We start from the raw sequence: 24,405 nt of genomic DNA, 5'->3' as shown, positions 1-24,405 counted from the left end.
TAGCTGTCCAGTTTTCCCAGCACCACTTATTGAAGAGGCTGTCTTTGGAAAGAGACTCCACTCTTAAAGGGTGCACACAAAATCACACAAAGTTTGACAGACAAGCAAAAGCTAAGAGTGTAGCACCATGAAACCAGCTCTATAAGAAATGTTAAAGGGACCTCTCTAAGCAGAAAAGAAAAGGCCACAACTAAAAATATGAAAAGTACGAAAGGAAAAATCTCATTGGTAATGGCAAATATACAGTAAAGATAGTAATCAACCATGTATAAAGCTAGAGGAAGGTTAAAAGACAAAAGTAGTAAACTCATCTATGTCTGCAATAAGTAGTTAAGGGATCCACAAAACAAAAAGATGTAAAATGTGATGTCAAAAACAGTAAACATGGAGGGGGGATGGAGTAAAAATGCAGAGTTGTTAAAATGCATTAAAACTTAAGAGATCAGCAACTTAAAATAATCATGTATATATAAAGATTGCTGTATATAAACCTCATGGTAACCACAAACCAAAAATCTGTAACAGATATATGCACAAACACAAGAGAAAGGAATCCAAACATAACACTAAAGATAGTCATCAAATCACAAGGGAAGGGAGCAAAAGAAGAAAAAAGGAGCAAAAAAGAACTACAAAAACAACCCCAAAATTAACAAAATGGCAATAAGTACATACCACTCCTGGGTATTTATCCAATGAAAACACTAATTAGAAAAGATATATGCACCCCTATGTTCATTGTAGCATTATTTATAATAGCCAAGAAGCAACCTAAGTCCCCATCAATAGATGAATGGATAAAGAAGATGTGATATATATATACATATATATGATACATACATATATATATACACACACACACAATGGAATGCTACTCAGTCATAAAAAGAAATGAAATCTTGCCATCATTGTCAAAATGGATGGACCTACAGGGTATTATAAGTTAAATGAAATAAGTCAGGGAAAGACAAATCCTATATGATTTCATTTATATGTGGAATCTAAAAAACAAATGAACAAATATAACAAAACAGAAACAGTTACAAATACAGAGAACAAACAGGTGGCTGCCAGAGGAAAGGGGAGCAAGGGAGGAGAGAAATAAGTGAGGGAGATTAAGAGGTAGAAATTTCCAGTTGCAAAATAAATGGGTCACAAGGATGAAATGTACATTGTGGGGAATATAGTCAATAATTATGTAATATCTTTGTATGGTGACAGACGGTAACTAGACTTATTGTGATGATCATTTTGAAATGTATAGAAATACTGAATCGCTATATTGTATAACAGGAACTAACATAGTGTTGTAGGTCCATTATACTTTAGAAACAGCCTCATAGAAAAGAGATCAGATTTGTGTTTACCAGAGGCACAAAGGGGAACTGGATGAAGGTGATCAAAAGGTACAGACTTCTAGTGGTTAGCACTCCATGCTTTCACTGCCGAGGGCCCGGGGTTGGCTCCCTGGTCTGGGAACTAGGATCCTGTAAGCCACGTGGCACGGCCAGAAAAAAAAAAAAGGTACAGACTTCCAGTTATAAGATAAATAAGTACTAGGGATGTAATGTACAACATGATAAAGATTATACACTGCTGTATGTTATATATGAAAGTTGCAAGCAAAACCTAAGAGTTCTCATCACAAAGGGAAATACTTTCTTCTATTTCTTTTGTTTTGTGTCTCTATGAGATGATGGATGTTCCCTAAACTTATTGTGATAATCACTTCATGATGTATGTAAGTCAAATCATTATGCTGTGAACCTTAAACTTATACAGTGCTGTATGTCAATTATATCTCAATAAAGCTGGAAGAAAAAAAAAGGAAAATGCTCGAACAGCACTAGCTGTCCAATTGAAATATAATGTGAGCCGCAAAGGTGAGCCAATATATGTAGCTTTGAATTTGGTAGTAACCACTCTTTTAATAATATATTTTACATAACTTAATGTATCCAAAATATTATATCAACATGTAATCATTATAAACAATTATGAATGAGGTATTTTACATTTTTTATACTAAGTCTTTAAAATCTGCTCTGTATTTTATACTTAGAGTACATATCAATTCAGACAATGTAGGCTAGCCATAATTCCCACGGCCAATGGCTGTTTGGGGTGATGCAGAGCTAGATAATATAAACATTTTTGCTAGTAATCCATTGGATTATGTTACTAGTAATTGCAAGAATTTCTAAATCTTACAAAAACGATTAGAATGCATGCATTGCTTTTATTATTGTTTTTACATTTACAGGTTTAAATTTGAAACCAAGTTGTTATAACATTGACTATCTCAGTAAAGCTTTGTGGTTTTCATCATATAGGTTTTACACATATGTTTTGTATATATTTTTTCATTAGGGTTATTCCTAAATTGTTTATATTTTTGCTGCTATTATTATGGGGGAAAGAGTTCAACTGATTATTAAACTATTAATTTTGTGATATTATCTTGGTCCTGAGTTTCCTTATTAATTCTAAGAGTTTAGGGTTGTTCTCCATGTTTTAAGGCATTATGCCATATTTGTATTGTCTGCAAATGAAGATAATTTTATTTCCTTCCCAATACTTAAATCTTTTATTTCTGTTTCAGGTCTGATTGTATTGGCAAGAACTTCTAAAACAACCTTAAATAATAGCATCACTATAGATATGCTTGTTCTTTTTTAAAAAAATGTTTATTTATTTTAATGAGAATATTTTTAAATGTTTCATTGTTAAAGAATGTGTATGTCTGAGAGATATACTCTCAAAAGAAACATCTGGTTATTTGTAATTTTCTAATACATTTCTTAAACTTTTTATTTTGAGATAATTATAGATTGCAAACAGAAGTTTGCAAAGACAGTAAAGAGGTCCCTATTTACCCTCCACCCATTTCACCAATGGTTACATCTTACATAACTACAGGACAATATCATATCAAAATTAGAAAATTAGCATTGGTACAGGGACTTCCCTGGCGGTCTGGTGGTTAGGACTCCCCGCTTCCACTGCAGGGGGCGTGGGTTCGATCCCTGGTTGGGGAACTAAGATCCCGCATGCCCACATGGCGCGGCCAAGAAAAAAAAAGAAAATTAGCATTGGTGTAATGAATGTGTACATCATTCTATAGTTTACAGAATACAGACTATATCATTCTGTAGTTATTTTACTGATTTGTGTAACCACCATTGCAATCAAGATACAGAACTATTTCATCACTACAAAAATCTCCTTCATGCCACTCTTTTATCCATTTTTCCCCTTCCCATCACCATCCCTCACCCCTTGCAACCACTGATGAGTTCTCCATCTCTGTAATTTTTAAAATTTGAGAATGTTATGGAATCATATAATGTGACCTTTTCAGATTGGCTTTTTTCACTCAGCATGATTCCTTGAGATCCACTCAAGTTGTTGTATATACCAACAGTTTGTTACCAAGTGTATTCCACGGTGTAGATGTACCACAGTTTTTAAAACCATTCAGCTACTATAGGACATTTTGTTTGTTTCCAGTTTGGGGCTATTACAAAAAGCTGCTATGAACAATCACGTATAAGTTTTTATGTGAACATGTCTCATTTCTCTGGAATGTCCAGGAGTGGGAATGCTGGGACATATGGTAAGTGAATGTTAAGTTTTTTAAGAAACTGCCAAACTATTTTCCAGAATGGCTGTACCATTTCACATTCCCACTAGCAATGTGAGAGAGAGTTTCTCTGCACACTCACCAGCATTTGATATTGTCACTATTTTTCATTTTAGATTCTAACATAATTTTTAAAATGAGTGTATTTTCTCAAATACATCTTTTGGCATTTATTGAGATAATTTCATGGTATCTCTTATTGGATCTCTTGATGAACTGTATTATTTTATCCATAAATATACATATATATTTTCCTCTGAACATTGCATTTTATTTTTGGGGGGAGAGGATAGGAGGAGTAAGGAGAAGAAAGCAGGGTCCCACTGGAGTCTCCAAAGTGTATGAAACTAGTAGTATAAGGATGGGATGAGATGGCCAGGCAGATTAGATAGAAGGCCCCCAAGATTCTTTTTTCTACTGATTTTTGTAATCTAATGAAAATATGACATATGTAATTGCCTAGCACATGGTATTCAATAAATGTCAGTTGCCTTTTCTAGCAGCGTTCTTTACAGGCTAGGTTGTACCTAGACACCATCATCTTTCTCTTTTCAGGGAATGAAGGTCACCTAGAAAACTAGGCAACTAAAAGCACAGCACGGTTTGGGTAATGCAGTTGGCTGGCTGGCTCAGTGTGTGGTCTGTCTCCCCATTCTCCCCACTCTGCTGGGCCAGGGAGGGGCTAAGAGTACAGTTTCCCCAGTGGCTGCACAGGGGACTCGCCAGCTTGTCCTAGCAGATCATGTGGAGGGCTGTGGGCTGCAATGCTCTAATGCACAGTCATCTCTTTTTTTTTTTTTTAAATTTTATTTATTTATTTATTTATGGCTGTGTTGGGTCTTCGTTTCTGTGCGAGGGCTTTCTCTAATTGTGGCAAGCGGGGGCCACTCTTCATCGCGGTGCGTGGGCCTCTCACTATCGCGGCCTCTCTTGTTGCGGAGCACAAGTTCCAGATGCGCAGGCTCAGTAATTGTGGCTCACAGGCCCAGTTGCTCCGCGGCATGTGGGATCTTCCCAGACCAGGGCTCGAACCCGTGTCCCCTGCGTTGGCAGGCAGATTCTCAACCACTGCGCCACCAGGGAAGCCCCCAGTCATCTCTTTTTGATGTTGATAATTGTACAGAAAAAAAGCAGACATGCATGCTGATTTCGCCAGCTGTCTTCAGGATCTCAATAGCCTTGCTGTCCTTGATATCTTGGAAATCCACATTGTTCACATCTAGGACTTGGTCCCCTTTCTGAAGTCCTGCTCAGTGTACATCAGAGTCAGGAATCACCTTGGAGATGAAGATGCCTTGTTGGCAGGCCCTTCCTACTGAGATCTGAAATCCCAACTGAGCTCTAGGGGCTTTTTTTTGTTTTTTAAATATTTATTTATTTTGGCTGTGCCGGGTCTAGTTGCGGCACACGGTATCTTCATTGCGGCATGCAGGATCTTTCACTGAGGTGCACAGGCTTCTATAGTTGTGGCGCGTGGGCTTAGTTGCCCCACGACATGTGGGATATTAGTTCCCTGACCACGGATCGAACCCGTGCCCCCTGCAGTGGAAGCGGGGAGTCTTAACCACCGGACCACCAGGGAAGTCACCCTCTGCCCTTTTTTTTTTTTTTTTTAAATTTTTGGCTGCATTGGGTCTTCGTTGCTGCACGCAGGCTTTCTCTAGTTGGGGCGAGTGGGGGCTACTCTTTGTTGCGGTGCGCAGGCTTCTCATTGCAGTGGCTTCTCTTGTTGCGGAGCACGGGCTCTAGGCACGCAGGCTTCAGTAGTTGTGGCATGCGGGCTCAGTAGTTGTGGCTTGCGGGCTCTAGAGCGCAGGCTCAGTTGTTGTGGCGCACGGGCTTAGCTGCTCCACAGCATGTGGGATCTTCCCATCCCAGGCCTCAAACCCGTGTCCCCTGCATTGGCAGGTGGATTCTTAACCCCTGCGCCACCAGGGAAGCCCCCCTCTGCCCATTTTTAATTGGATTGTTTTTGGTTACCGAGTTGTAGGAGTTCCTTACATAGTTTGGATATTAACCCTTTATCAGATGTATGATTTGCAAATATTTTCTTCCATTCTGTAGGTTGCCTTTTCACTTTGTTGACTGTTTCTTTGCAGAAGCTTTTAGTTTAATGTAGTGTCATTTATTTTTGCTTTTGTTGCTTATGCATTTGGTATCATATCTAAAAAATCATTGCCAAGACCAGTGTCAAGGAGCTTTTTTCCTATGTTCTCTTCTAGTTTTATGTTTTCAGGTCTTATGTTTAAGTCTTTAATCCATTTGAGTTAATTTTTGTGAGTGGTGTAAGATAGGGGTCCAATTTCATTCTTCTGGGTGTGACCATCCAGTTTTCCCATTTATTGAAGAGACTATCCTTTCCCCATTGAGTATTCTTGGCTCCCTTGTCAAATATCAGTTGATAGCTTATGTGAGGGTTTATTTCTGGGCTCTCTATTCTGTTACACTGGTTTACAGATCTATTTTTATGCCAGTACCACACTGTTTTGATTACTGTAGCTTTGTAGTATAGTTTGAAATCAGAACGTGTGATGCCTCTAGCTTTGTTCTTCTTTCTCAGGATGACTTCGGCTAGTCAGGGTCTTTTTTGGTACCATATGAATTTTATTTTATTTTATTATTATTTTTTTTGGCTGCATCGGGTCTTAGTTACAGCATGCAGGATCTTTCGTTGCGGCACGCCCAGTCTCTTCGTTGCAGCACTTGGGCTTCTCTCTAGTTGTGGCGTGTGGGCTCCAGGGTGCACGGGCTCTGTAGTTGTGGTGCACGGGCTCCAGAGAGCATGGGCTCTATAGTTTGCGGCATGCGGGCTCTCTCATTTGGCGCGTGAGCTCAGTAGTCGTGGTGTGCAGGCTTAGTTGCCCCGCGGCATGTGGGATCTTAATTCCCCAATCAGGGATCAAATCCCTGTCCCTTGCATTGGAAGGCAGATTCTTTACTGCTGGACCACCAGGGAAGTCCCCATATGAATTTCATTTTTTTAATTTTTAACTTTTTTTGAATATTTTTTTTTAATTTATTTTTTATAGAAGTGTAGTTGAATTACAATGTTGTGTTAATTACTGCTGTATAGCAAAGTGACTCAGTTATACATATATATATATATATATATATATTCTTTTTCATATTCTTTTCCATTATGGTTTATCACAGGATATTGAATATAGTTCCCTGTGCTATACATTAGGACGTTGTTTATCCATTCTATATACATCAGTTTGCATCTGCTAATCCCAAACTCCCACTCCTATCCTCTCCCCCTCCCCCTCTCCCTTGGCAACCACCAGTCTGTTCTCTAGGTCCCTGATTCTGTTTCTGTTTCATAGATTGGTTCATTTGTGTCTTATTTTAGATTCTACATATAAGTGATATCATATGGTATTTGTCTTTCTCTTTCTTACTTACTTTGCTTAGTATGATAATCTCTAGGTCCATCCATGTTGCTGTATATGATGTTATTTCATTCTTTTTAATGGCTGAGTAACGTTCCATTATATATAAACACCACATCTTCCTTATCCATTCATCTGTCAGTGGACATTTAGGTTGTTTCCAAGTCTTGTCTATTGTAAATAGTGCTGCTATGAACATAGGGGTGCATGTATCTTTTCGAATTATAGTTTTTTCTGGGTATATGCCCAGGAGTGGGATTGTTGAATCATATGTCAACTCTATTTTTAGTTCATTGAGGAATGTACATACTGTTTTCCATAGTGGCTGTACCAATTTACATTCCAACAGTGTAAGAGGGTTCCATTTTCTCCACACCCTCTCCAGCATTTATTATTTGTAGCTCATTAAGTTTCCTTAAAACAGGGCTATTTTTTAAAATAAATTTATTTATTTATTTTTGGCTGTGTTGGGTCTTCATTGCTGCACGCGGGCTTTCTCTAGTTGTGGTGAGCAGGGGCTACTCTTTGTTGCAGTGTGTGGGCTTCTCATTGAGGTGGCTTCTCTTGTTGCAGAGCACGGGCTCTAGGTGTGCAGGCTTCAGTAGTTGTGGCATGTGGGCTCAGTAGTTGTGGTGCACGGGCTTAGTTGCTCTGCGGCACATGGGATCTTCCCAGCCCAGGCCTCAAACCCGTGTCCCCTGCATTGGCAGGCAGATTCTTGACCACTGCGCCACCAGGGAAGTCCCAAAACAGAGCTATTTTGAATTATTTACTGGGTAAATTGCATATCTCCATGTCTTTGGGATTGGTAACTGGAAGATTATTGTGATCCTTTGGTGGTGTTATGTTTCACTGATTTGTCATGTTCCTTGAAGTTTTGTGTTGCTGTCTTTGCATTTGAAAGAGCAGCTCCCTCCCCTAGTTTTTACTAAGTGCCCTTTTCAACGCATCCAAACTTGTATTTTTTTGCTCCTGTGGTGTGCTGGAACTTTACACCAAACCTGGACTTCCACAAAGACCCTCTTGTCTGCGGGTGATTTTCTAAGACAGGGTTTGCCACGGCTCCTAGACTGTGTCTGAGAGGGGTTGCAGTTGGTTCGTGGGCCCCTCAGGGTCCACAGCTGGGACCAAGGTTTGTATGTCTATTGCCTGAAATATGTGTGGGTGAGACTCCTCCTGGGTCCCTTGGCATATAGTGCTGGATCCCACAGCTCCCAAAGAAGCACTCTAGTCCATGGATGGATGCCATATTGTTGTTGTTGAAGGCAGGACACAAATTAAGGGTATCTTACTCAGCCATGATGCACCTATATATTAATAGCAGCATACCACATACACAGTTCTGCGTTTTGCATTTCACTTAATATCTCAGAGAGTATTCCATACCAGTACATAGAGATCTATCTCATTCTTTTTAACAGCTGCATAGCAACCCATTGTAGGAGGATGACATAATTTAACCCATTTTAAAAAATTGAGGTGTAATTGACATATAACATTATATTAGTTCCAGGCGTACAACATAATGATTCAATATTTGTATATATTGCAAAACATCACCACAATAAATCTAGTTAACATCTGTCACCATACAAATCCATTTTGGGGGGATAGACACTTAGGTTGTTTGTGGTCTTTTGTAATTATTGACAATGTTGCAGTGAATACTCTTGTACACATGTCTTTGTGCCCCTGTGTGAGCATTAACATAGGATAAATTTCTAGTAGAAGAATTGCTAGGTCAAAAGATATATGCATTTAAATTATAATAGCTGTTGCCAAATTGCCTTCAATGAGACAACTATTTTATAGTCCCACCAACAATGAACAAGAATGTCTTTCTCTACAAAGTGATTTTTGCCAATCTGATACTAAAAAATCTTACCTTAATTTTAATCTGCATTCCTCCTATTATGAGGGGGTTGAATATTCTTTCATTTGTTTAAATGTGTCACTTTTCTGGGCTTCCCTGGTGGTGCATTCGTTGAGAATCCGCCTGCCAATACAGGGGACACAAGTTCCATCCCTGGTCCGGGAAGATCCCACATGCTGCGGAGCAACTAAGCCCGTGTGCCACAACTACTGAGCCTGTGCTCCAGAGCCTGCGAGCCACAACTACTGAACCTGCATGCTGCAACTACTGGAGCCCATGCACCTAGAGCCCATGCTCCGCAACAAGAGAAGCCACCAAAGTAAGAAGCCCACTCGCCACAACTAGAGAAAGCCCGCTTGCAGCAACGAAGACCCAATGCAGCCAAAAATAAACAAATTTATAAAAAAAAAGTATTACTTTTCTATGAACTGTGTGTTCATGTCCTTTGCCCACTTAATGCATTCTTTTAAATTAATGTTTAACAACAAAGACACTACTCTCCCCTTGTAATTTGCTCAAGAATCTCCTCAAAGGGAGGAGGCCCTCTCGGACTGGTGTTCAAGGTCCTCTCGGACAGGTGTTCAAGGTCCTCCACAATCACAGCTCCCTCTTTTTAACTCATATGGGCCTCCTTCCCAAACACCACTGTCTGTTCCTAAGGAAGGGACCTTTATGGTCTCCTCAACATCCCATACCCCTTCCACAATCCCATGTTTGCTCTCTCATCCCTCTCCTCTGGGATGCGTTCTTCCCAGTCAAATCTGACCAGTCCTTCAGGGTCCAGCCAAATTCCACCTGTCTGGGGCATATTCCTTCCTTCCTTCCTTTCCTTTCTTTCCTCTATTGTTGATTTACAATGTTGTGTTAGTTTTTGCTGTACAGGAAAGTGAATCAGTTATACATATATCCACTCTTTTTTAGATACTTTTCCCAATATAGGTCATTACAGAGTACTGAGTAAAGTGCTATACAGTAGGTTCTTATTAGTGGGGCGCCTTTCTGAATCTAGCCTACAGTCTCACTTTCATGTGAGCTGCATCCCACCAACTACCTCCTATGTCCCTCAAAGGCTGGACCTGACATCTCCCAGAGCCCAGCTTCCTCTCTGTCCATGCTTAGTGTGCAGGGATGTCAGGGTGGAGTGTTTTTCATGCACTCAAGCCGCATTTATTGACTATATATATGAGTCAGGCACTGTTCCAGGCACTGGGGATATGGCAGTGAGTGAGACAGAACAAGGCCCCTCCTCTCATCCAGCTGACATTTTACTGGTGTGTTTGTGTATGTGTGATAATGTACAACAAAAAGGCAATAAACAAACACACAAATAAGAATGTCAACTAAGTGCACAGAAGTAAAGGAATAGTGAGTGGAGGAGGGGAAGGGTCTCCTTTAGACAGTGAGGTCAGGGGAGGGATCCCCCAGGAGCTGAGATGAGACCAAAGACTGAGAAGGCTCCAGCCATGCAAAGAAGCTTCCAGAGTCCCCACTACAGACCACCCCCCCTCCCCCCCACCTGGAGGGTCTGTTCTTCTAAAGATGGATGAGATGCAGCACAGCTCTCAGCACCTGTCTGTCACTTGACAAGAATTGAAGGCAGAGACCTGTTATTCCTTCCAACCTCAGGGCTATGTGTTGGTGTGTCGGGGGAGGACCTGCACCCTCCTGCTTCATACGCCAGCTGCAAACTTGGGGAAATGAAATCATGGCTGACCTGGGATTAACAGAGCACCTATACGTGCCCGGGTCCAGTTAAGTACTTTACACCACTGTTATTTCATTTAATCTACAGAACAATCCCATGTAGTATTTATTACTAACTTTATTTTACAGAGGAAGAAACCGAGGTTCGGAGGGAATATGGAAGTAACCTGTTGAGGTTTACATGGTTCAGAAAGAAGTACAGTTCCTGGAGAGAGTTGTGGCGTGGGGGTCCGGTGGGGTTTACCGGCGCATTCGGGGAGCACCCTGTCTCAGGAGTTGGCCCGCCGCGCCCCGAAGGCGGCCCCCGCCCTGCTCGAGTCTCGCGGCCTCAGGGGCCAAGGGGCGCGCGGCGGGCTGGGGGCGGGGAAGGCGCGGGGACAAAGGCCGCGGCTACCGCGCTGGGGCGGGCGGGTGCAGCGGCGAACTCCCGCGGCGGTGCCGGGACTCTGCCAGCCCGGGCCCTGGCCGCCGCACGCCCGCACCCCGTGGAGCCAGCGCCGCAATGGAGCGCCCGGGGGCGCAGTCCGGGCCCGCGCTGGCCGAGCCCGCCGGCACGCCGCCCGCACCGCCCCCTCCCCCGCCTCCGCCCCCTCCCTCCCTCCCCGCGGCGGCCGCGGCTACTCAGTGCGCGGCGAACATGGCGGCGGCGGCGGTCGGGCGGGACACTTTACCTGAGCACTGGTCCTACGGCGTGTGCCGGGACGGCCGCGTCTTCTTCATCAAGTGCGGCGCGGGAAAGCGGGGACGCGGGCTGGGGCGCGGGCCGGGAGGGGGTGCGGGGCCGGGCGAGCGCCCCCAGAGCGGCGGCGGCTCTAACAGGTGCATCTCTCTCTCCGCAGCGACCAGCTCCACTGCACGACCTGGCTACACCCGCGCACCGGGGAACCCGTCAACTCCGGCCACATGATCCGCTCAGGTGGGCGCCAGGCCGGCGGGGTGGGGCGCTCGGGGGAGGGGGGTCGTGCGCCTGGGTGGCCCAAGTTTGACCGGACTTTTCTCGCGTTTCCACAGACCTGCCCCGCGGCTGGGAGGAGGGCTTCACGGAGGAGGGCGCCAGTTACTTCATCGAGTAAGTGACGGGGGCGCCGCGCCTTCACCTGTGCCTCGGGGTCCGACCCGTTTCCCGCCGCACCGCCGCCCCCCTTCCCCCCGCGCGGGTCCGGCGAGTTGGCGCGCACTGCGCCGCGGCCGCACTCATGTAGGCTATTTTGTGCCTGAGTTGTGCGGCGGGCTCCAGGGGGAGGCGAGGCGGGGGCCGCATCTCCGCAGGGGGGCCCGGGCCGGGGTCCGGTATCCCGCCCGATGCGGGCGCCGGGGCTTCAAACTGCGCCCGGGACGCGGCGATTGGGCGGGCTTGGGGCGCTGGTGTGAGGGGTCGGACACACCTCCGCGCTGGGCTCTCGGGCTGCGCGGAGTCTGGCGGGTGCCGGGGCCGGGATGGCCCGGGGTGGGGAGAACGGAAGTAGGGGTTCTGACCCGGGTCCGGCAACTGGGGTTGGGGAGGAGAGGGGGGTGGGGAAAGAGACGAAGGGCATCTCGTCTGGGGGTCTTTCTCTTCGGCCACGTTGTCCGGGTTGGTGGTGGAAGGTCGGCACCGCAGCCCCGCTTCTCCAAAGCGCGGGCCTGCGGGGGAGCGGCGGGGCTGGGGAGGGGAACCGGTCAGCCAATAGCATTCCTCGACCACTCGGTGTCTTCAGCTGGCGCTTTACCGGGACTATCACTCCTGCCTCTGCTAGTCAATCAGTGGCTTTTCCGCCGAAGCTCGGGAGCCTTGCCCCAGCCGTCAGGTACCCTAGACCGAGGTCTGTAGAAATGAAATCGAGGGGCGGTGAGTTAAGGCGCCGTTCTGACGCTAACACTAGTGTAGTCTTTAATTTCCCACTCTGGGCGTGTACCTGGGTTGCAGCGTTTCTCTGCAACCCTCTGCCTGCTCGCAGGTGAGCTCCATGAGGTCACAAACTGCTTTTGATCCTTTACCCCAGTGCCTGGCACAGAGTAGGCACTCGGTAAATGTTTGTTCACTGAATGAATAAACTAGGAAAAGGATAGAGGTTGGTGTATTTTGGGGGACTCTGAGTCAGAATTCCTTTCTTCACCAACTAAAACACTGCTAGTCAGTAGTGGAGCAGCATATTCGAAGCTCGGATGGTCGCAGAACATCCCAGAGCCTCCCTCCCGGTTTGGGCTCTGACAGATGGTTGAAATCCTGATGGATGAGATTTATAGAAATGAGCACTAGCCCTGTGACTGTGGTTCTGCTCTCCTACCTCACATCTGTATTTGAGAGAGAAGTTGGGGAGCTGGCTGGGACCTCAAACCTCTTGGTCAGTGGGCCTCTCTGGCTCATAACTGCATCCATTGATGTTATTAGATTTCTCCTGTGTACCACACATTGTTGTAAGCATTGGGACTACAGAAGTGAGGAGGCAGACACTCACTGGTCGGCTGCTCAGGGAGCTTGCAGTTGAGTGGGGGAGGGGAGGAAACCGAAAAATGAAAAAAACAAACAAGAATAATGTCAGATAGTGGTAACTACTATGCAGAAAATTAAAATAAGGTGATGTGATAAGTAACTGGGTAGTTTGGTTGGATTGGGAGGTTAGTGTTGGTGTTTCTGAATAGGTGACATTTAAGGTAAAATTTGAATGACGAGAAAGAGCCATCCTTCTGTGGATGAGGTGGCAGAGCATTTCCGGAAGAGAGAAACTGCCAGTGGAAGGGCTTTAAGGCACGAAAGAGCTTCGAGTTCAAGGAGCAGAAAGGCCGGTGTGTCTGGAACGTGGTAACAAGGGAGAAGGTGGCAGGAGAAGAGGTTACAGACAGGAGAGAGCTGAATGGTACACAGCTTTGTGAGCCAGGGTAAGGAGTGACACGAATGATTTACTTTTTTTTTTTTTTAATTTATTTATTTATTATTTATTTATTATATTTAGCTGTGTTGGGTCTTCGTTTCTGTGCGAGGGCTTTCTCCAGTTGTGGCGAGCGGGGGCCACTCTTCATCGCGGTGCGCGGGCCTCTCACTGTCGCGGCCTCTCTTATTGCGGAGCACAAGCTCCAGACGCGCAGGCTCAGTAGTTGTGGCTCACGGGCTTAGGTGCTCCGCGGCATGTGGGATCTTCCCAGACCAGGGCTCGAACCCGTGTCCCCTGCGTTGGCAGGCAGATTCTCAACCACTGCGCCACCAGGGAAGCCCTGATTTACTTTTTAATTTTTTTTTTTGACGGCTTGCAAGATCTCAGTTCCCCGACCAGGGATCGAACCTGGGCCCCGGCAGTGAAAGCTCTGAGTCCTAACCACTGGACCGGCAGGGAATCACCTGATTTACATTTTCAGAATGGTCTCTCTGCCTGTTCTAGAGTGGGCTGTAGGTGGGCAACTGTAGGGATAGTAGTAGGAGGCTATTGCTGTCATCCAGGCAAGCATCACTGATGGCCTGACTGAGGGTGGTAGGTAGCATCGGAGCTGGAGAGAAGTGGTCAGATTCAGGCTTGGTGACTGGGTTGCAGTCTGCGAGAGAAGGAAAAGGGTCAGAGATGACTCCCAGGGGCTTGAGCACCTGAGTGGATGGTGCTCATATCACTGAGATGGGAAGGCCGGGAGGAGCAGGTTTGGGGTGGGGGAGAGCGTGAGATCTCGTTGTGTCATGTTACATTGAGATGTGAATATATCAATTAGTCAGATGTGTGAATCTGAGCCCAGGAAAGAGAGAGGACTGGAGATATACATTTGGGTATTATAGGTGTTATTCAAGGCCACAGGATTAGATGAAATCACCTAGGAAAAGAGTGTAGACAGGAAAGATGACCTAAGCCTTGGGACAGAGCAGCATTTGGAGATTGGCAAAGGAGAAGGACTGAGAAGGTAGGAGAAAACCCAGGAGAATGAGGGCCCCCAGAAGCCTGAAGGACAAATCCTGAGTGGAACAGGTGGAAGAGAACACATGGGGTAAGGAAATGGAGTCAGTAAGTATAGGTGAATCTTTCAGGTGGTTTTGTTACAGAGTGGAGTTGAGGAACTAGCTGAGAACTGGAGAGGATGTACATTTGGAGGGGGGTGGTTTTTTTTAGAGGGAGATTGTAGAGCGTGTTTTGTTTGGATGGGAATGATCCAGAAGAGATGGAGAAATAGATGATGCAGGAAAGAGATGGGACAATTACTGGAGCAGTGTTTCAGAGAAGGTAGGAGGGAAGGCATCCAGGGCTTAAGTCTCACTGGTCTCAGATGGGAACAGGGCATTTCATCCGTTTGTGGAAAGGAAGGGCTGAGTGCCAGAGCTGATGTAAGGAGGTTGATAAGGTTGGTGAGGGGAGAGGTGGGTGTTCCTGTCTGATAGTTTCGGTCTTTTTCATGAGGTACTAGGCAAAGTCTTGGGCTGGGGGACTTGAGGGGTGTGTAGGACTCTATAGGCCATAGTCACAGCCTCCCAACCTTCCTGTCTCTTGCTGACTCTTCTGTGGTAACTGTGTGTCAAGTCCCTGGTGATCATCTTACAGCAAGCTCTGGTTCCCTACCCCCCAGGGCCTATGCTGTGTCCTCCCAGGCCTAGGGGAAAGCAGGATGTGACAGTGTCCCCACGCTCAAAGGTGAACCATGTGGGGAAGCTGAGACCCTGTGGCAGCTGATTATATTTCCTACCTCCCGTGACAATTTCTTGAGAGACTTAAGGGTTTGGGAGTAATTGTTCTCCTTTTCCCCACATAAAAAATGTTTTGCTTCACTCTGCTTTCTTAGATTCGCTACAAGCATTTCTGAGTGTTCAATTTTTTTTTTTTTTTTGGGTCCTCCTCTAATAGGGCTCAGTTAGAGGGACAAAGTATTGGCACAGCTGCTTTTATTTTCCCCATTGGATCCTCGGACCAGAGAGTTGTGTGAGGTTTTCAGGATGCATCAGTTGCTCCTGATATTTAGCAGGTGTTTGAATACTTTCCAGAGAAAAATTTCTTGAAGCAGAAAACCTTGAGCTAAGGCAGGTGGATTTTAGTTTTGATTTCTGCACTTTTGGTTCATTTTTGGATTAACTTGGGACAAAACGTGGTTCTCCCAATTCTAGACTAGGTGATGCTGATATCTCCTAAGAAGACTTCTTGTACTCTAAAACTTATTTGCTTTCCCATGAGTCTCTTAGCCAGGTAACAGGTTGTGATAATAGTGTCATTAACAGCAACAGCAATAGTAGTAGTAACGATTATGTAATAGCTTCATCTTTCTGAGTCCTTGAAGAATGCCAGGAACTGTTTTATAGCTATTATCTGACTTAATTCTCACAACAACTTGATGAGGTAGGAACTGTTACTAGTCCCATTTTACCGATGTGGAATCTTGTATAATTCTGGGCATTCGGGCAGCAAAGGGCAGTTGGCTTTCTCCAGTACCTTTTCTTATTTGATCCTTCTAACAGTCCCTAGAAGCAGCAGGTCGGGGATTATCCCATTTTTCAGATGATGAAACTCAGGTTCACGAAGGTTCAGTGATTTGGCCGAAGTGTTAGAGCTGGGACTAGACTGTAGGTCTTCATGGTCGCCATGGTGGTGGTGGCTTCTACCCCAGATCACAGGTGAGAGCCAGCGTTGACACTTGAAGGAGCCTTGTGTGCCATGTGCCACTGCTCCGAGTCTAGCTGCCCAGGGCTCACGTGGCCGCACCTCTTCTTTGTTTTGCTGGGGATTGAAGTGCCTTGGAAGGGCAGCAGCCCTGGTGTCCTGTGCTGTCTGGTGGTGGTGCATGTCTCTGATTAGTAAGAAGTGGAAGACATTAATTTTTTTTTTTGCACCGCGTGGCTATCAGGAACTTAGTTTCCTGACCAGGGATCAAACCTGTGCCCCCTGCAGTTGGAAGCATGGAGTCCTAACCACTGGACATCCAGGGAATTCCCCATTATTACTTAGTAAAAACAGTTTGGCAGACACAGCCTTTTCAAACATGAAACCCATGAGGGAAAAGTTCTAGAAGAGGCCTTGGGAGCTAGAGTGTTACAGTGGGCTGGGCTTCAGGGTTTCATCATGAAACCCTGTGGGTTGGGTTCTCCCTACAGCAGGCTTTGAATAGATCTAGTCAACAAGGAAGATGAATGGCAGAGAGGAGGGGTCTTGCCTCCTCTGAGACTTTGGTGCCCAGCCCAGCACTGGGCACTGAGTAGGCATTTGGTATTTATTGAAGTAGATCAGGGGAATAGGGGAAACTGGGCAAGGTGAAGGAAGCAAAGCGGCCAGGAACCACACCTGTCAGGGCTGGTGCCTGGCCCTCAGGCTTCTTGGATGTAGTTGCTTGGTGTCAAGAACAGCACTCAAAGCGGGAACCTGGCCTCCTTTGTCTTCTTCACCTCATAACCTCATGCTCTGCTTCTGGGGAACGGGACATCTGTTGGCCTTTGGACCAGGCCTCCCTCCCTCTCTGGTTGCCAGGCCTTGGTGTCTGCTGTAACTTGGCTCCAGGGTCCTGGTGGGAAACAGCTGATTGTACAAGGTCTCTTCTAGCTTTAAGTCCCCCTTAGTTTTAGCTTTGGAGCCTTTAAGGCCATGCTGTGTAGGTGCCATTCTCTTTGTGGGTACTGGAATAAGGCTTGGAGTAAGGCCAGTTTCCCCTCCCCAGCCCTTTGGATTGCAGCAGATCCTGGGGCAGGACTGGCAACCTGATTTGCAGGACCCTGTGCAAAATGAAAGTGCAGGGTCTCTTGTTCAAAAAAAAAAGTGCCATTAAAGGTATTAAAGTAGGGCTTCCCTGGTGGCGCAGTGGTTAAGAATCCGCCTGCCAATGCAGGGGACACAGGTTCGAGCCCTGGTCTGAGAAGATCCCACATGCTGTGGAGCAACTAAGCCCCTGCGCCACAACTACTGGGCCTGTGCTCTAGAGCCCGTGAGCCACAACTACTGAGCCCGCGAGCCTAGAGCCCGTGCTCTACAACAAGAGAAGCCACCGCAGTGAGAAGCCCGCTCGCTGCAACTAGAGAAAGCCCGCGTGCAGCAACGAAGACCCAATGTAGCCAAAAATAAATAAAATAAATCAATTTAAAAAAAAAGGTATTAAAGTATAAAGCGCTTTCCTTTCTTCTGCTGGCTTTCCCTCAACTTGTTATGGCATTTCTATTTGCTATTTAATGTCATTCTAAGTTTAAAAAAATTAGAAATTTAAAGTATTAGCATACATCTTATGGTTCATCTCTATACTGTGGAATATAAAGCTTTAAATGCAGACATCAGGGCATTGACCTCATAGGCTGAATCACCACCATCATACCTCACTCCGAGACACCACAGGGTGAGGGTGCCGGTGCTCAGGCCCCCTGGACAGGAGTGAGGAGCAGCAGTGCTGGGCAGTGCTCCAGGGCGCTGGGAGTGGGCAGTTAAGAACCCATCTTACGGAGGCAGGGAGTGGAGACCAAGCGTGAACCAAGGCTTCAAGTCTCCTTCAGAAGGATTACTCCTCTGGAATAATGCTAAATATCTAGAGTGTGTGTGTTTTTTTATTCTAAAAGTCCATCCTTCAGTCTGAAAGGGAGAGAAGAGGAGTTAGGGAGTGAAGGCTGAACCAGGGGCGACAGAATGTCCAGGTGGGGACCCCAGATGGCCATAGGTACCAGGTGTAGAAGCCTGTGAATACTGGATGGCCCAGGAAGCTGCCCTCTTGAGGTTTAATTAAGCCATCATTCAAGGGATAGTCTTCCAGGGCACCCCAGGAAGAAATCTGTCCTGTCTGCCACATGTTCCTCCCCAGACAAATGTTGAACTTCATGGTAGTGAAATTTGTCTTGTAGCGTGCCAGCCTGCTATTTCGAGCATTTGTCATCTTTCTCATTGAGGTGTTGCTGGGAACAGCAGTCCCAGCAACTTTATTTCAAACCAGAAAGCAGCAGTTCCACAAAGAATTTCTGGGAAACTAGCAGCTTACATCTATTTAGAAGGGAAATTCTGAAACCTCTTGTTGTTGAAGGTTAAGAAAAGGTTCTCCCAGCTTGGCAAGCCTTGGCCTAATCCCACACTTTATATTTCATTTCCTGCTTGTTTTATCAAGGGTGAAAACTGGCTCATGGATTGAAATGTTAGGTTCTGTGCAAAAGGAACAAGAGCAGTGTTGTGTAGAGAGCCGGAGGGAGGACTAAGAGCCGTGATTTGTGCCACGGTCTCAAAACCAACCTAGAAAAGATCTGGGAAAACCTCTTTAAGACAGATGGTGGCAATTTGCTTCTTAAGGCTCTTTTTTTCAGAGAAAGGACAGTGGGTGGGTGGTGAGGGTGTGACCCCTGATTTGCAGTGCAGTGCGTATGTGAAGACGGTGGGTGTAGGTATAATTCTCTTGATATTTATGGGAGTAAATTTTGGGCTTCCTAAATTGAGGACTTTGGGAAAAGGAGCTTATTTAAGAAAGCACTGCATGATGGGAACTATTTGGTGATTTAGTGAGGTGCTTACTCTAGTTTTCTGTGTCTTCAGAAAAGAGCATGGGTTTGAGTCTTTTTTGCTCAGTGTAAGACAGCAGCATTTCAGCAGACTGGCAGGGTGTCTTAAGTAAATATTGGCAGAGGGAAAGGCATGGGGGAATATGGTTCTATTTGTCTGTTGTTTTTAAGTGGCTGTCAAAACATTTATTTCTCGATCTTCACAGCAATGAAGACCCAACGCAGCCAAAAATAAATAAATTAATTAAAAACAAAAAAACCCACTATATAACCTTGTCCAACAGCAGCTATGCTGTCCCAAGGCCATGGGTACCTTGTCCAGGCTGTCGGGACCTGGGGACCAAGATCCCTGAGTAATGAGGTATGAAAACGGCTCCTGGTTCGTCTCTTTCCTGGGCATTTAGAGGGCTGCACAGATGTCTGATCCTTAATCTGGGTGGCCACCTGGTTATCGGCTCTGACAGCTGAAGGACAGACATTTTCTGGTGCTGCCTGGGCCACAGATGTCAACAGTAATAATCTCCGTGGTTCTTGATTGTTGAAAAACACGTACGTTCTTTTTAGAAGCAGGTATTTTTATTATTTTCTTGTCCTCATTTTACAGATCAAGCAAGCATTTGAGGCAGGGAGTGGGAGAAGGGTTAAAAGATCTTTTCAAGGCCAGAACATCAGTGGAGGAGCTGCGACTTGAACCCGGGTCCTTTTGGCTACAAATTTGTGTACTGTTTCTGTCATGGTGCGAGGTGTCTTCTGGCTCCCATCGCGCCTTCCCTTCTGTCCTGAATCCTCCCTTTACAGTCTGTTCCCCACAACTGGTCCTCTGTACCTTCCCTGATGACCCTGAGGCAGACGCCCCCTTGGGCCTCCCTCAGAAAGTCCCCCGCAGGATAGAAGAACGATGGGCAGGGTAGATGGTTCCCAGGCAGGGCAGTGGGTTGGGTCCCTGGTGCTCTGGGGGAGTAGATCCCCCGACCTTCCCCCAGATGTCAGCTGACCACAGCTTAGGGGCTGATGAGCCTCTTAAGCCTGCTTAGAGCCAGGCTTTCTCTTTCAAGGTTCTGCCAGGAGAGTGTTTCCAACGTCACAGTCAGTGTTCTCAGGGTTTTTCAGGGGCTTTTCCTGCCAAGGCAGAGCCCTCACCCTCTTGAGGTCTGACAGCGTGAGGTTAGCATGCATTCTCTTCCAGGGGCTACCTCCTGTGCTTCCTTGGAACACTGCAGCATGGGGAGGGGTTGGGGGGAGGTGGGCAGTGTGCTCGGGGGATGAAGGGAGCAGAGATCCCATTCCAGCCCTGTGCCTGGGCCCAGGCTGCACAGCCTCTTGTGTTCTCTCCCCTTGGGTGAAGTGAGAGATGAGACTATCTCCGTCCCGGGAGGTGTGGAAGCAGAGCAGTATTGTAGGTTAAGGCAGGAACCTCTGCAATAATCCTGTCCTCTCCAAACCGACTTTAGAGAGGATAGGTTCTGTGTGTGTCCACAGACAGCACCTTGCTGGAGGAGCATTTAACCACAGGCTGGATGGCTTTTGATCCAGGATGCATCTAGACTCTGATGAACATCTACTATATGCCCATCTCCCCACTGGGCGATGTGGAGAGGAATGGAGGTCACTGTCTCCGACCTCCAGCAGTGCCCAGTCCAAGAGAGGAGAGGGATACTGGGCAGTTTCAGTGTGGGTGACTGGGGCTGGCAGCCTGAGGAGGGCGCCCTAGGGAGCTTCAGAGGGTGAGTGTGAGGAAGGCCAGGCAGCTGTGGAGCGGAGTGGTGGGCAGCCCAAGGCAGGAGAGGCCAGTGGAGGAAATGCAAAGGAGCTGGGGCTGAGGGTATGTGTGTGCCTGTCTGCGTCCTGAAGAGGCTGGCACTGAGTTGAGTAGTAGGAACTTGACCTGGGTACCGCACTTGACTAGTAGCAGGGCTTTAGGAGAGTGACGTAATCGGGGATTTTGCCTAGGGGTTCCCCAAATTCTACATGTGAGGGGTGGTGCTGCGTGGGGGTTACAGAACACAGATTCTGGAGTCCGGGTGCCTGGGGTGAAATCTTGGCTCTGCTGCCAGCTTGGGCAGGTCACTTAAACCTCTCTGTGTCTTCAGCTGTTTCTTCATCTGTAAAATGGGGACCGTGACTGTACTGCCAACTTAGAACAGTGCCTGGCAAATCGTCCATGCTCTATAATAACTAGCATTAACTATTTTTTTTAAATTAATTAATTAATTTATTTATTTTTAGCTGTGTTGGGTCTTTGTTTCTGTGCGAGGGCTTTCTCTAGTTGCGGCAAGCGGGGGCCACTCTTCATCGCGGTGCGCGGGCCTCTCACTATCGTGGCCTCTCTTGTTGTGGAGCACAGGCTCCAGACGCGCAGGCTCAGTAGTTGTGGCTCACGGGCCTAGTTGCTCCGCGGCATGTGGGATCTTCCCAGACCAGGGCTCGAACCCGCATCCCCTGCATTAGCAGGCAGACTCTCAACCACTGCGCCACCAGGGAAGCCCAGCATTAACTATTAACCATTGCCGCTCCCATAAGGGGAGCCTGGGAAATGTGGCCCAATCAAAGGAGCTCGTTCTCTTGGGGGAAGTTTCCTGAGATCAGGCTAACAGGAGGCAGAATTGTGCTTTCTTGTTGAGACTTGTCTTTAAAAGGAAGCTGGGCACTGAATGGTTGTTGCTAAATGTCAAAGAAATGATTCCTCGAAGCCCTGTCTGGCTGTGTCCAACCTGAGAGAAAATGAGTATTTTTCTTGTACTTGTGTTGGACACATTTTCCAAATGGGCTGTTTTGGTTTCCTCCTCATCTATCCCCTGCTGCCACCACCACCACCAGGGAGAGGGTTCCCAGGTGTTAGTATTAGTGTTTGCACTGCCTGGCAGGGCGTCTGAGCTCTTTGTTTTGGAAGCAATAACCCTGGTATCTGTCTTAAAACACTTGATGAGGGAGCAGGGAGGGTAGACACGAAGCAGAAGCTGTGTTCTGTGCTGAGGCATAACTTCTAGGGGGTGGACTGGGAATCAGCATTATTACAAGCTCCGTGGGTGATTCTTATGGACCCTGAAAATGAAAACGTCTCGGAGCTTCAGCTTCCCGATCTGTGCAGTGATGGCTGCGCTACTTTCCTCCCAAGTGTTATGTGAGAATTAAATGTGATGGCCCATCTGAAGCTCCTAGCATGCTGTTTAGCACATAATAGGTGCTTAGGCCTCGTGAGCCCTTTCATTTAGAGAGGACGTCTGTCAGGATTCATTGGATGGAGCTTCGAGAAAGGCCTTGAGAGAGCATCAGTGGGTACAGCTATCAGTAATGCCCAGCCCGTGACCCCAGTTAGATCCTGGAGAGCCAGGCTCCCTGGGACCTCTGGTTTCCTCCGTGGAGGTTGGGAATACGCTCTCCTCCCCTCTGCCCAGATGATGCTGTCAGCCCCCAAGTTGGCAGTGTGGCTGGTCTTTTGGGTGACCATTGAGTGGGGACTGTGTCTGCCTGGGGGGTGGGCTAGCCATTCCACACCTCAGAGCCCCATGACCACTTAGAGATCCTCCTGAGGGCAGAGGAGGGGCTGGGGTGAGGGGAGGGTTGTTCTGAGTGATTGACATTGATAGCCAGAGCAGGCAAGCAGCTGCAATTAAGTTGAGAAATGGGAATGCTTCCTCTGTGTGGGAGAAGAATAAATGTGTCCCGGCAGACAGTTGTGATGATGAGTCTTAGAGGAGTCTGGTGTTGCAGTCTTTCCTGAGCTGCTCCTGGGGAAGATGGGGTGGGGGCAGGATTGTGGCTCAGCGCCGTGAACGGCTCACCAACTCCCTGGGGACAGTGTCAGGCACAGAGTCGGTGCTCAGCCAAATCAGCGTGGGTTTGTTGATCTGACGTTTGGCATGACCCTCTTGACACTGGCAGGCACACAAGGAGAGAGGCTTGACTGGAGTTAGGAGTAAATTGGGGTTGTAAGCTGAAGGGGTGAGGAGGGACACAAAGTCAGTGGTCAGCGTCCCAGGGAGGGCAAATCATTCCCTTCCCTGCCCATGAGAGTGTTTGGAAAGATTTCTCAACACATTTGACCTGGGGATTTTAAAAAAATAGACACATGGATGCTGTGAAGCTGAATATCTATAATCCCTGTACCCATTAATGTATTTCTAAGCAGAATTGGCGGTACCTGAAATTACATCCATTTGCCGAGGCTTTGAATAATTACATTTTTTTTTAGCCCTGGTGTGTAGGTGGGAGCTGGAGAGAGCTCACTCAACCTCTGCTTTGACTTTCCGCCGGCCCTCCTCACCTGAGAATGCATGGATGTGTTGGTGTGTTTGGCACCATATGGTTTCTAAAATTCTGGGCGGGTGATATTAGTTCTTTGGGGGAGGGAAGAGTAATTGACTTCCTAGTCTGTGAATGGATACATAATTTAAATTAGAATCCAAAGCACACTCTTTTTATTTCAAAAACTCCATGTGTCTGAGGAGCACAGTGATTTAAGATATAATAATCATGTTGTGCAGTGATCTTGCTGGGCCTTTTGAGGCTGCTCCTTGGGGCAGGGAGGACCTGCTTGGTGCTGGATTACCTCCTTGAGTTCGTGGAAGGGTTTGAGAATTCTTTTTTTCTTTAAGGCCTTTGTTGGATTTTCCTTGGGTTTCGGGTGCAGTAAGCTGAGTGCTGGGGCAGGGGGACTGTCACAGTGAGAAGCCAGTTGCTTTTGTTGAGTCCTTATTTACTCGTTTGTTTTATAAATGTTTATCTAGCGCACACTATGTGCGCTGTTCTAGGGGCTTAACAGATGTGGGCTCATGTAACCCTCGTACCAACCCTATGAGGCAGGTCCTGTTATGATCCTCACTTCATAGATGAGGAGGTTACGGAACTCTCGGCACAGATGTTAGGTGGCAGGGGTGGGATCAACCCCAGCTGTCCTTATTTGGGGTCCTCATGGTCCCTTTGTGCCCTGCTTGGCCTGTCTCCACCACATTCCATGGTGGGCCGTGCTGTGGAGACTGTCTCCATTTTGTTTCAGGGAAAAGCTCTAGCTTCACACACGTCACTGAGGGGCTGTGGCCGGGGAGAGAGAGGCAAGGATGTGGTCTGGGCTGTTGGCCTAGGACTCACTGGGAGCAAACCGTGTCAGGCCTTCTGTTGCGTCAGCTCCTGGACGGAGCCCTGGCTGGTCTGGTAGGAATTATCACCCCCCTGCCCTAACACACGTACATCCAACTGTAGAGAACCCCCTGGACTTTGCAGTGGTCCCTCCCGGAGAGGGTGTGCCTGGAAATGGCTGGCACAGACTCTGTCCAGAGGACCATATCCTGAGCTCAGAGACTGGCTGAGGCAGGCCCCCAGGTCTTCACCATCTTTCTCTGCCCAGAGTGCCAGTGACAGAGGAAAGCCACGGGCTGGTTAGGTTCCCCTGCTCCCTGAGCCG

General features: G+C 47.0%; 1 protein-coding gene across 4 annotated transcripts in view; it reads left to right on the top strand.

Moving 5' to 3' along the window:
- Positions 1 to 11,221: 11,221 nt before the first annotated feature.
- PLEKHA7 (pleckstrin homology domain containing A7) overlaps positions 11,222 to 24,405 on the top strand; it is a 213,268-nt gene continuing 200,084 nt past the window's right edge. For all 4 annotated transcript variants that reach the window (XM_036859553.1, XM_036859555.1, XM_036859554.1 and 1 more), the window contains exons 1-3: positions 11,222 to 11,335; positions 11,452 to 11,528; positions 11,624 to 11,681. In XM_036859553.1, coding sequence (XP_036715448.1) covers positions 11,250 to 11,335; positions 11,452 to 11,528; positions 11,624 to 11,681 — 221 coding nt within the window. In that variant the 5' untranslated portion in view covers positions 11,222 to 11,249. The remainder of the gene's footprint in view (positions 11,336 to 11,451; positions 11,529 to 11,623; positions 11,682 to 24,405) is intronic.

This window comes from Balaenoptera musculus, chromosome 8 (genome assembly GCF_009873245.2).
Source record: "Balaenoptera musculus isolate JJ_BM4_2016_0621 chromosome 8, mBalMus1.pri.v3, whole genome shotgun sequence".
In the NCBI taxonomy this organism is placed as follows: domain Eukaryota; kingdom Metazoa; phylum Chordata; class Mammalia; order Artiodactyla; family Balaenopteridae; genus Balaenoptera; species Balaenoptera musculus.
The sequence above is the reverse complement of the archived record's forward strand: the minus strand, read 5'-3'. Positions and strand labels throughout refer to the sequence as shown.